Here is a 12,433-nt window from a genome sequence, read left to right as displayed (position 1 = left end):
CTGCGCATGCACAGAGAGTGAAAAAGTATGCGTGCAAAATTAGGCGGTTTCTGAACCGGTAGGGAAGGTAAGTAGATTTCACCACTTTATATCTACAGTGATATCTTGTATTACGAACTTAATTGGTTCTGGGATGAGGTTTGTAAGGTGAAAAATTTGTAAGATGAAACAATGTTTCCCATAGGAATCAATGGAAAAGCGATTAATGCGTGCAAGCCCAAAACTCACCCCTTTTGCCAGCTGAAGCACCGATTTTTGCGCTGTTGGGTTTCCCCTGAGGCTCCCCTCCATGTGAAACCCCACCTCCAGACTTCCGTGTTTTTGTGATGCTGCAGGGGAATCCCAGCAGCGCAAAAACGGGTGCTTCACTGGCAACAGAAGTCCGGAGGTGGGGTTTGCCAGCGAGGGGAGCCTCAGCGAAATTGCAGCATCGCAAAAACACAGAAGTCCTCGAAACCCCACCTCCGGACTTCCGTGTTTTTGTGATGCTGCGATTTTGCTGAGGCTCCCCTCGCTGATTTCCGTTGCCAGCGAAGCGCCCATTTTTGTAGTGCTGGGATTCCCCTGCAGCATCGCAAAAACACGGAAGTCTGGAGGAAGTGTTTCCCATGGAGTGGAGCCTCAGGGGAATCCCAGCAGCGCAAAACGGGCGCTTTGCTGGCAACAGAAGTCCGGAGGCGGGGAATCCCAGTGGCGGCGCCTTGGGTTTGTAAGGTGAAAATAGTTCGGAAGAAGAGGCAAAAAAATCTTAAACCCCAGGTTTGTATCTCGAAAAGTTTGTATGACGAGGGATTTGTAAGACGAGGTATCACTATATTTTATAACCATAAAGTTTCAGAGCTGGGGTGGCGCAGCAGGTAGAGTGCAGGCCACTGAAGCTGACTATAGATCTGAAGGTCAGCAGTTCAAATCTCATCACTGGCTCAAGGTTGACTCAGCCTTCCATCCTTCCGAGGTGGGTAAAATGAGGACCCGGTTTGTGGGGGCAATAGCCTAGCTTTGTTAAAAAGTGCTATTGCTAACATGTTGTAAGCCGCCCTTAGTCTAAGGCAGCATTTCCCAACCGGTGTGCCGCCTGGGCAGGGCGCTGCGGGGCCTCTGACCTCTCCGCTCCTGCCCGATGCCGCGGTTTCTGGCGCTCTCCTGCTGGGTCCCAAAGAAGGAAGGCAGGAAGGAGAGCTCCATTCTTCGCGCCTTTTTTCCCGCCTTCCTTCTTTGGGGCCCAGCAGGAGAGCGCCAGAAACCGCGGCATCGAGCAGGAACCGGGAGGTCGGAGGCACCGGCACGGCAGCGCCCGCCCAGCTGAAGGTTCCCTGTCGTCATCGGCAAGTGTCCTTTGGGGCCCGGCGGGAGGGCACTGGCGGTGGGAGCGGGGGGGGGGGGGCGCGGCTGCAGCGGCACAGGCAGTCGCGGGGAGATGGCGGGGGGGGGGGGGGCTAAAGCGGCCCCGGGCACCGTTCCCTGTAGGCTTTTCCAGGGGCGCGCAGGGAGCCGCGGCCACCCGCCCGCCTACCGGATTTCCCTCCGCGTGGCTGGGGAGGTGGATTCGCCGCCCCCGCCAGCCTGATCTCCCTCCAGTGGCTGGTGACGTAGTTCTACCGCCCTCGCCAGCCTGATCTCCCTCCGTGGGGGGGTGGGGGGCGACGAACCGACGACCGGGGGCTGTCCGTCCGTGTTGGGTGGTGCAGGGCAGGCACAGGCAGCCCCAGGGGAGAACAAGGGAGGGAGAGAAAGGAAAGAGAAAGTAAGGGAGGGAGAGAAAATTGAATGAAGGAGGGAGAGAAAGAAAGAGTAAGAAGCAGAAAGGATAGAGAAAAAGGAAGAGAAAGGGAGGGGGAGAAAGGAAAGAGGGAGGAAGGGGGGGAGAGAAAATTGAATGCAGGAGGGAGAGAAAGAAAGAGTAAGAAGTAGAAAGGATAGAGAAAAAGGAAGAGAGGGAGGGAGAAAAAGGAAAGAGAGAAAGGGAGGGAGAGAAAATTGAATGAAGGAGGGAGAGAAAGAAAGAGTAAGAAGTAGAAAGGATAGAGATAAAGGAAGAGAAAGAGGGGGAGAAAGGAAAGAGGGAGGGAGGCGGGAGAGAAAATTGAATGAAGGAGGGAGAGAAAGAAAGAGTAAGAAGTAGAAAGGATAGAGAAAAAGGAAGAGAAAGGGAGGGAGAGAAAGGAAAGAGAGAGAAAGGGAGAGAAAGGGAGGGAGAGAAAATTGAATGAAGGAGGGAGAGAAAGAAAGAGTAAGAAGTAGAAAGGATAGAGAAAAAGGAAGAGAAAGGGAGGGGGAAAAGGGAAAGAGGGAGGAAGGGGGAGAGAAAGAAGATATGAAGGAGGGAGAAAAAGAAAGAGAGATAGGAAGGAAAGAGGGAGAGAAAGGAATGAGAGAGAAAGGGAGGGAGAGAAAGGGAATGAAAGAGGGAGAAGGGGTGAGAGATAGAAAGGATAGACAGAAAGGGAGAGAAAGGAAAGAGAGAAAGGGAGGGAGAGGAAGGAAAGAGATGAGAGAGGAAGGAGGAGACAGAAAGAGAGGAAGGAAGGAAGAGAGAAAGAAAGAGGGATGGAGAGAGAAAGGAAGGAAGAGAGAGAAAGAGGGAGGGAGAGAGAAATAGAGCGAAAGGGAGGAAGAGAGTTTTTTTTTGTCCAAACTTTTTTTAGCGCCCCCCCCCCCCCTGTTCCCCAGGATTTTGAAAATATGAAAAATGTGCCGCGGCTCCAAAAAGGTTGGGAAACACTGGTCTAAGGAGAAGAGCGGCATAAAAATCGAATAAATAAATAAATCCTTGTGTTGTCTGCACTCTCATGTGGGCTACTTTAAAGAGCTGATGGAAGGCCATAACAGAGATGATCAGGCCCTTCAACATCTTCCAGTGCAAGAACAAACAGACCAGCCAGATCCACCTGGACAGGTAGGAATAACCATATACGTAGGTCTTTATAATTCAAAACCAGAACTGTAAATTGCATTTGGAAACCTCCTGAAAAACAACAGCAGTAATCTGAGTGTCGCCTGCTAAAAACCTAGCTATTGCATTTTGTCATAATTGTAGTTTCTGAATCGTTTTCAAAGGCAGACCATGTAGATCTCATTACAATAATTTAATCTCTTGGTGAAAGAGGATGAGTCACTGTTGCTAAGGCAACAGATAGGCCTACGATTGGCATCTCCTCCCCATGGTTCCAACCTGTGGTTCTAGCAGAAACTGCAAGTTCAGAAGGACCCTCAAGTTGCAGAGGGTCCCTGTTTCCTTAGAGGGACCCCCCTCCCCCAAACACTGATATAATTTTGAAGCTAGAATGTCTTTATTGGCAAACAATTATTGGCAAACAATAATTCTTGATGGAATTTTATCGGGTCTTGTTTCTACCCATCTTGTCAGGCTTAGCACAAGAATGATACGAAGTTCTTGCCAAGGTTTAGTTCTTTATTTGCTTACACAATATAAAAGCAATTGCTGCCAACCTGCCTTCCATTGAGGACCTGTATACTGCACAAGTCAAAAAGAGGGCGGGGGAAATATTTACTGACCCCTCACTTCCTGGACACAAACTGTTTCAACCCTTACCCTCAAAACGTCGCTACAGAGCACTGCACACCAAGACAACCATACACAAGAACAGTTTTTTTCCAAACACCATCACTCTACTAAACAAATAATTCCCTCAACACTGTCAGACTTTCTACTAAATCTGCACTTCTATTCTACTAGTTTTTCTCATCATTCCTATCACCCATGTCCTCCCATGTTGACTGTATGACTGTAACTTGTTGCTTATATCATAAGATTTTTATTAATATTGCTTCTTCATTGCTTATTTGACCCCTATGACAATCATTAAGTGTCGTACCACACGATTCTTGACAAATGTATATTTTATTTTATGTACGCTGGGAGCATATGCACCAAAGACAAATTCCTTGTGTGTCCAATCACACTTGGCCAATAAAATTCTATTCTATTCTTCTATTAAAAACAGAATCTTGCCAGGCTAAAACTATACTACCCTAATCGAACAGATATACCCTGGAAGATTCTAGGAAGTAATAATGATCCTAAATTTCTTCCTTTTATGATTCAGCTCCAGTCTGTGCTGTCTACTGCCTCGCCCCTCTCCTTGGGATATTCCCTCCTTCCTGGGAACCTGCTGAGTTACTGTACTCCCTCATATCACCTCCTCCTTAGTAGACACATTCCATCCCAGGAACTTCCACAGAACCTCCAGTTTAGCCTGGGGTGGAAACACACAATTAATTCCTAATCCTAAACTGACTGATAACCTCTTCCCTCTTGGCTTTTCCTGCACTGTGTGCATGTTGGTAACCGCAACAGCAGCAATGCATAACTTATCTTTCCTTTTGCAGCCCAGAGCAATGTACTGTAGTATACGCAATGCAAATTACATAATAAGCAAGGTTGTAAAACAACAACTGGCCTAACACAATAAGCTTTATCTGTGAGGACGAATTTGAAGCCTGCTTGTCTGAATCACAACCTAACGTTCTTCCCTTTCTCTCATAACATACATGCATATAATTTTCTGATGAAAACCCATGTGCTGTTTGTTTGTTTTTAAGAATGATCCGATCTTTTCCTGGTTAATTCCCTAACAATGAGGACAATTAACTAGAGAAATATTCAGAAGTTGTGGGTGCTTCATCACTGGAGGTTTTTAAGAAAAGACTGGATAGCCACCTGTCTGAAATGGTCTAGGGCAGTGATGGTGAACCCATGACACAGGTGCCACAGGTGGCACATGGAGCCATATCTGCTGGCATGTGAGCTGTTGCCCTAGCTCAGCTCCAATGTGCATGTGTGTACCTGCTAGCTGATTTTTGACTCACACAGAGGCTGTGGGGGGGGGGGTTGGCTTCCAGAGGGCCTCTGGGGAGATGGGGGAGGGCGTTTTTACCCTCCCCCAGAGAAGCCTTTGGAGCCTGGGGAGGGCGAAACACGAGCCTACTGGGCCCACCAGAAGTTGGGAAACAGGCTATTTCTGGCCTCCAGGGGGTTTCCAGGAGGAAGGGAATCCAATTCAATTCAATTTATTAGATTTGTATGCCGCCCCTCTCCAAAGACTCGGGGTGGCTGTTTTTGTCCTCCCCAGGCATTGAATTATGGGTGTGGGCACTCATGCATGTGTGATAGCGCACGCATACGCTCTTTCGGCACTCAAGGAAAAAAAGGTTTGCCATCGTTTGAAAGTTAAATTTAGCAAACCTCCTAAATGGACCTAGAGGCAGACTCGCACCTGCATGTTCATAGTTTGCCAACTAGAAACCAAGAAATGATCACATTTGGAATAGCTGGAATTATATTTTTTTTTAGTCATTTATGATAAAGGAGCTAAAGTGTTAGATTAGAATCATATGGATTATACTGCAAGGGAAGTGAGATTTTCTGGAGAACACTCAGCTTTCTCTCTGACCAATTGGGAGGAACTATTGAGCTACTCAAGGAAATGCAGAGGAAAAAAATCTACCAAATGATAAATTGGCGGTAGCGGCTATATAAATCTTCCATAAACCCTTTGGGATATTTGTAAAATGTGAAATAGGTTTACAGATCCAGGCATTAGAAAATGTGTTGGTATGATATGCAAAATCTCAGCCGAATATTAAAATGGTGTGATTCTTTGGGTTAAGGCCTCACTGAACTTTCAGATTGGGGAGGGTTGGGGGAGAAATCACCTCTAACTTTACACTGCCTAATTGGAAGATGGCAGTTCTCCAGTAAAAATGTGTGTAGCAAGGGAAAAGATACAGAGAAGTGGTTATGCTCATAAAAAAGAAACATGGATGTAGTGTATCAGGACAAAAAACAACAACACAACACAACCCTGTATGAGCAATAGATTGTGGAAAAAGGAAATGCAAATATTAGAAGAAATGCATACTAAGATGCATAAAGTTTTGTGCGACTTGTTTAAAACTGTAAACTGATGCAAACATTAGAAGACAAGTTACCAACTGGAAAAATGAGAAATTGAGGAAACGAAAACTGTCTTATTTGGGCTCTCACAACGGAGGCCTGAAACAAATGTAACTTCAGCTGCCAACCATAGGAGTGCCACATTAACCCAGCAACATATGGAAACATAACACATTTGCCACCTGGGTTGGCTTACCTATTTGTACAATTAGCAGACCAATTAGTGACTCAGACTGATTATTACTATGCAAACATGATGGGTGGGTGCCATTTTAAGGTTTGGAACCAGGGCTGGGAAAGACCCAGGTTCAAATCGTATTCAAATTCAAATTTATTATTAGTCATAGACCAAAACAAATAATAAAAAACTTAGTGAATACACAATCAAAAGTTGTAGGATAAAATGATAAATAACAGATGAAATCCATCATAATATCCAGTCTATCAATTATGCATTGTCAATACTATTAAAATTACAATCCATAAGCTGTGAGGTCTATATTCAGTTTTATACTTATTAGGGAAAGAAATAAACAACGTTGCCACATTTGTCATATAAATTAGCTAAGGTGTATTAAGCACTTAAAAGCTGGCCACAAATGGTATACATACATACATACATACATACATACATACATACATACACATATACACATACATACACACATACACACCCATATGTATATACACACACACATATACATACATACCCAGGTTCAAATTCATGATTTTGGACCAGTCAGTCATCCTAAGTCCAACTTAATTCGCAGCCATAGAGAAACTTTCAGAGGAGTTCAACGCTGAAAGAAAAGCAGAGGAATAAAGCAAATATACCAAATGTAACCACTCATTAGATTTAATAATAATAATAATAATAATAATAATAATAATAATAATAATTAGATTTGTATGCCGCCCCTCTCCACAGACTCAGAGTGGTTCACAACAATAATAAAACAGTATACAATGTAACAAATCTAATATTAAAAGAAAGTATCTAAAAACCCGTCATTTAAAAAATCATACAACATAAGCATACCATACATAAGCCCGGGGGAGATGTCTCAATTCCCCCTTGCCTGGCGATATAGGTGGGTCTTGAGCAATTTACGAAAGACAAGGAGGGTGGGGGCAGTTCTGATCTCTGCGGGGAGTTGATTCCAGAGGGCCGGGGCTGCCACAGAGAAGGCTCTTCCCCTGGGGCCCGCCAGACGACATTGTTTAGTCGACGGGACCCGGAGAAGGCCAACTCTGTGGGACCTTATCGGTCACTGGGATTCGTGCGGCAGAAGACGATCCCGGAGATTTAGCTGGTTGAGGCCTTCCACTGTTATTTCAATTCTAAGATCCTGCTTACCTTGTAGAGTTTTGCAAATCTGCCTCCAGCATTCCTCTAAATTCATTTCCTCTACATATTGCTTTTCCAAGAAGAGACATTAAGATGCAAATGTTATACTGATCCATTGGTCTCATTATGTAAAGGCAGTCCTCGATTTACAACAGCTTCCTCAGTGAGGGTTCAAAGTTACAGAGACCCTGAGAAAAAGTAACTCTTGACAATTTTTCACACTTGTGACCATCGCAGCATCCCCATGGTCACATGATTCACATTTGTATGCTTGACAACTCACTCACATTTATCATGGCTGCATGAAGCAAAAGTCAAGGGGGAAATCCGATTCACTTAACAACTGCGTTACTAATTTAACAACGGCAGTGTGGCGGGAAAAGTCATAAAATGGAGCAAAGTTCACTTAACAAATTTCTCTTTGCTATATAAATTTTGAGCTCCATTGTGGTATATATGTGTATGTATGTATGTATGTGTATGTGTGTACACATACACACACACATATATATATATATGTACATATATATACATACATACAAACAAACAAACAAACAAACCACAATTTGTAAATAAATGATAAAGAAATAGAGAGAGACCAGGATAGATCTATTTTGAGCTTTTTAGATTTCATCAGCTAGCCATAACCGCATAGGATTTAAACCTGGGTTAAAGGTTCTAATCACTAGGCCACAGGTTCTACTCAATTTTATCAGTTGAGCCAAGGGAAATTTAAATGTTTTTCTGTCCACACCTGGCAGATCCAAATATGGGAGGGAACTCACTGCTCCCTTTATATATACACTGCTCAAAAAAAATAAAGGGAACACTTAAAAAACGGAATACTGTATAACTTCAAGTAAATGAAACTTCTGCGAAATCAAACTGTCCATTTGGGAAGCAACACTGATTGACAGTCAATTTCACATGCTGTTGTGCAAATGGTATAGTTGTGCAAATGAAGTATTCAATGAGAATATTTTATCCATTCAAATCTAGAATGTGTTGAGTGTTCCCTTTATTTTTTTGAGCAGTATATATGTAGGTCTTGGTATATTCGGGTTTATTTCTCTGTAAGTTTCAGAGATTCCTGGTGATGTTTCGTGGAGGTCCCACTTGACAAGAAAGAAACCCGAATATACCAAGACCTACATACTTGTACCAGTGAATATATCTATGTATGTGTGTGTATCTATGTATGTATGCATGCATGTATGTATCTATCTATCCATCCACCCATCTACCTACCTACCTACCTACTACCTATCTATATTTCGATGCTGCCCTTCTCAATTGACTCAGGCTGTAAGTTGAAGACTCCCAATATAATACCGAAATGTTCTCCCATTTTGTTGAGCATTTCATCGGCTCTTCGTCCACCTTGCAAAGGAGGAATTTAGCCTTAGACGACCCTGCAAAGTTGGGACAGGCTGAGACCACGGGTGAGAGAAGACCAAGGCCAAAAAAAAAAAAAAGGCCCGCTTTTCTCCCCACCCCTCAGCCTTAAACCATCGAATTAACATTAACCTTTTTAAGACTCGGTCGCTATCAGCGACACTCTCAGCGAACGGCCGGCGTGCCAAATCTACGAAGCAGAACAGAAGCAGGGAGGGGAAAGCGTCGCCGGGAAGCGCCCGTGAGTAGCCGGCGTGAGGGAAGGGCGCGTGGGGGGCTGTGCGCCCGTGTGCAGCGCTTTCCCTGCGGCGGTCTCGCCTCAGGTTTTCTGTCCCCCCCCCTCCCCACCTCACGCAGGCCTAATTTCTCAGCCCCGAAAGGGGCAACGAGAGGGCCGGCGCGTCCTCGAAAGAGCCTCACGAATTCTCCCTCACGCCCTTCACGCCGGAGGCCACTCAGCCATTAACCGGCTGACCCCTTCGTGTGGACGGAGAAGCCCAAAAGGAGCTGCGCGAAAGGGGAAGGGAAAGCGCGCCCCGGCGTCCGCTCCGGACTCCCTGGGCGGAAAAGCAACAGTACGCGTAGCAGGCGGAGTTGTCTGGGCTGGGAGCGGCGGCGGCTAGGGGAGGGGTTTGCGGCTTGGCGTCGCTGCAGAAGTGTCGGCCTCTCGGGGAGCTGCCCCTGTATGCGCGCTTGTGTGTGTGTGTGTTTGTGTGCGTGAGCGCGCGCGGCGGAGTGACTTGCTCGCTCGCTGGCTGGCTTCTCTCTCTCTCTCTCTGCCTGCCTGGAGCTGCCGCTGGGGCTGTTGTGATACGCCGCCGCCGCCGCCTCCTGATCTCCTCTCTCCCCCCGTCACTCCAGTAGCCCAGCGGTGGCGGAGGGGGAACAGGAGAGCCAAAGAGACGCTGGGTTGGAGCTCCGTCGCCGGGCTGCTTCCCTTGCTCAAGCCAGCGCCGCTCGCCCGCCCGCCAGCCAGCCCAAGCCACTGCTGGACCCCCTTCTGGCATCTTACTGCCCGAACTGGCATCCACATCTGGGCGAGCACATCTGGGCATGCAACGCCGATTCCCCCCCGGATTCCACGCGCGCCCAGCAAAGAGAGAGCTTGCCTTCTTTTCTTATTAAGCCCTCGGTCTTCCTGGAAGGGTTCCATTTTTGAACCATTTTCCTTTCTTTCTCCCACCGAAAAGGAAAGCGAAGGAAACGAGCCAATAATAAAGGAGGAGAAGAAAGCCCGAGCGGAGGAAATCCCGAAGGCGGTTTTCTCCCTCCCCCCTTTTTTATTTTTATTTTTAATTTTTCCTTCCCCCAGGGATTCAGTTCATGGGGATGTGTTCAAGGCAAGAGAGGATTCAGAAGGATATTGACATAGTGATCCAAAAGTGCAAGGCGGAAAAGGACTGCCTGTTTGCAGGTGAGTTTTCCCAGCTTGGTCTTTTTTTTCCAATTCTTCCTCACCCCCCTTCCTATCCCGACTCAGTTGCTTTCGGGCGCTTTTTTTCTCTCCAGGGCTGGAGTTGGCTCCAAACGTGTTGATGGGAAGGTAGAAAAACTCGGGGTGGGAGAGAATCCTTTGGCGTTTCCTTCTTGGGTCTTCTCAAAGCATGTGACGACCCCCCCTTCTTCACTCATCGTAGATAAAGTAGCTATTGTGGCACTTAATTGGGGGGGGGAGGACGGTTGGATGTCGGCTCAGTGAATTAATTGCTAGTTAGATTGGGTCTTGGTTTGCCTTTAAGGAATAAGCTACCATCCATCTCACCCTTCTTTTTTTTCTCACGCACCTGGTTTCCCTCCCATGTTTTTGAAACCTTTGCCTTGAATGATAAACTGGGATCTGTCCGTAATAATAGCCGCTCCGAGTCTTCGGAGAGGGGCAGCATACAAATCTAATTAATAATAATAATAATAATAATAATAATAATAATAATAATAATAATAATAATAATAATAATAATAATAATATTTTTTCATGCCTGGCAAGGTGTTGGTCAAAAGTATACCTTCTTGGGTGGGCTTAGTGAAAGGATGCACATATATCCCTATCTTTATCATATTTTATCTCCTTCCCTCCCTCTCCCTCTGGCTCCTTATTTCATAGCTTCAATATTTGGGCTTGCTACTGTCCTCAGATAATTTCTGATACTGTTTGGTTTGCCTTGAGCAGTTTGTATTGCTACTGCCTGTTGCCTCCACCGATCATGGAAATCCTTGTTGTTGCCATAGCACTGGAGCACTTGTTGCAGGGAGGGGTAGGCTGGGGTGGTCCTCCTCCCTTACATTATGATGATGGTGGTTGCTATTTTTATTTTCCTGGGCTTGAATTAATCTCCGATGCTATATATGTATGTGTGCCATACTGGGGAGGGAGCGGAGGGTGTTGGGAGGTGAACAGACAGGCAAGGCAGATGTGGGAAACAAGCCAGATTGATCAATAACAACACATCTCTTTTTGTATTCCAGATTTCAGATACGCAGATTCCACTTTTACCTTCACCTACCTTGGAGGATGCAAAAGGTATGAATTCCCTTTACAACAGTTGGATTTCTTTTCACTGGCTGGTGATACAAAAGCTGGTTAGTAAGTTGAGACTGGTGCTCTCAGCTGTCCCTCCCGTGGAAGGTAGCCTATACTTTGAAATAGTGATGCCTTGAGGCTTTTTTCCCCAAAGATATATTGGCCTGGAGCAGGTGTTCTATAGGGTGATTATTAGTCATCAGAGGTTCATTGATTCTGCACTTCCTCCTCTTTGTCTCTTTCCAGTCTGCAGACTTTAGGCATTATGTTTGATGTGTGCAAAGGGTAAGTGGTAGAGGAACAGGGGTATGAAAAGAAAATTCCTGTAAGGGAGGTGTGTGATACAGAGCAGAAACAGGACAGACAATATTTGAATGCAGCCAGTCATGGAATTTGATATCTATGTCAACAGTACTGCACAGTGGAAAAAGGAGGTGTAGTATGTGGACTTGTTTGCTTATTCTTTGTCAATAAAACAACTATTTGCCATTAAAAATAGAATCCGTGATGTTTATAGCACATATAACAAGTCTTGCTACAGGAACCAAATCCTGATGAAATTTCATAGTTTTTTTAAAAAATGGAAATGGTTTTAGAACTTTGCCGCATCACACAAATATTCATTTCTGATACATTTCTGTGATTTATAGAGGTTTTTTTTTAATGGCAGTGGTTTATTACTCAAATAACTCAACATATTAGAATTTTAAACATTTAAATGGTTGTTCTTTATGTTGATATTATTTTGCCTTAGATAGAACTACGTGAAATATCTAGAACATTTTGGAAATTATTTTTGTTCTATTATAGTCCCTACTATCTGTATCCATTGTGTTGAAAAAAGATGATGTGCTAGCTTAGGGCCATGATTGTTTAAGAGAAATATTCTAGAAGGAAATGTTTACAACCACATTACTATCCTCAGCTCTTTTTCCAGCTAAAATATTTACAGGTCTTTTATCTTTTACAGTTGGAACAAGAGCAGAGGTCAGGATTTTTTGTAACAGTGCTCTGGTTGGAAAAAAAAAGTTTATGGTGTTTTTTTATATATATACTACCTCTTGGTTAAAATTTTCAGCCCTCCTCCTATAATGTAGTTGCATTTGAGCAACTGGAGCAGGGGTGGGTTCTAGCTTACCTCGCCACTGGTTTGCTTCCTCCTGTGCCGTGTGGGTGCCGAAAACCATGTTTCTGTGCATGCGCAGAAGGAAAAAAGCAGATGGCAGCACCCACAGACCATCATCACTAGTTTACT

At 44.9% G+C, this 12,433-nt stretch overlaps 2 protein-coding genes across 6 annotated transcripts in view; one reads left to right on the top strand and one right to left on the bottom strand.

Annotated features, from left to right (window-relative positions):
* The window catches only part of EMB (embigin), a 196,198-nt gene extending 186,900 nt beyond the window's left edge, over positions 1-9,298 (bottom strand). The window contains exons 1-2 of one of the 2 annotated variants that reach the window (XM_070743368.1): positions 8,793-9,298; positions 6,628-6,717 (exon numbers count right to left, since the gene is read on the bottom strand). In XM_070743368.1, the coding sequence (XP_070599469.1) occupies positions 6,628-6,664 (37 nt within the window). In that variant the 5' untranslated portion in view covers positions 6,665-6,717; positions 8,793-9,298. The remainder of the gene's footprint in view (positions 1-6,627; positions 6,718-8,792) is intronic. The other variant, XM_070743370.1, reaches the window with a different exon arrangement.
* PARP8 (poly(ADP-ribose) polymerase family member 8) overlaps positions 8,812-12,433 on the top strand; it is a 259,356-nt gene continuing 255,734 nt past the window's right edge. For 2 of the 4 annotated variants that reach the window (XM_070743365.1, XM_070743362.1), the window contains exons 1-3: positions 8,812-8,901; positions 9,973-10,074; positions 11,124-11,178. In XM_070743365.1, coding sequence (XP_070599466.1) covers positions 9,984-10,074; positions 11,124-11,178 — 146 coding nt within the window. In that variant the 5' untranslated portion in view covers positions 8,812-8,901; positions 9,973-9,983. Of the gene's footprint in view, positions 8,902-8,937; positions 9,236-9,292; positions 10,075-11,123; positions 11,179-12,433 lie in introns of those variants that run through there. The other 2 variants (XM_070743364.1, XM_070743366.1) reach the window with 2 other exon arrangements.

Source organism: Erythrolamprus reginae, chromosome 2 (assembly GCF_031021105.1).
Source record: "Erythrolamprus reginae isolate rEryReg1 chromosome 2, rEryReg1.hap1, whole genome shotgun sequence".
In the NCBI taxonomy this organism is placed as follows: domain Eukaryota; kingdom Metazoa; phylum Chordata; class Lepidosauria; order Squamata; family Dipsadidae; genus Erythrolamprus; species Erythrolamprus reginae.
Note: the sequence above shows the minus strand (reverse complement) of the source record. Positions and strands in the feature narration are given on the sequence as shown.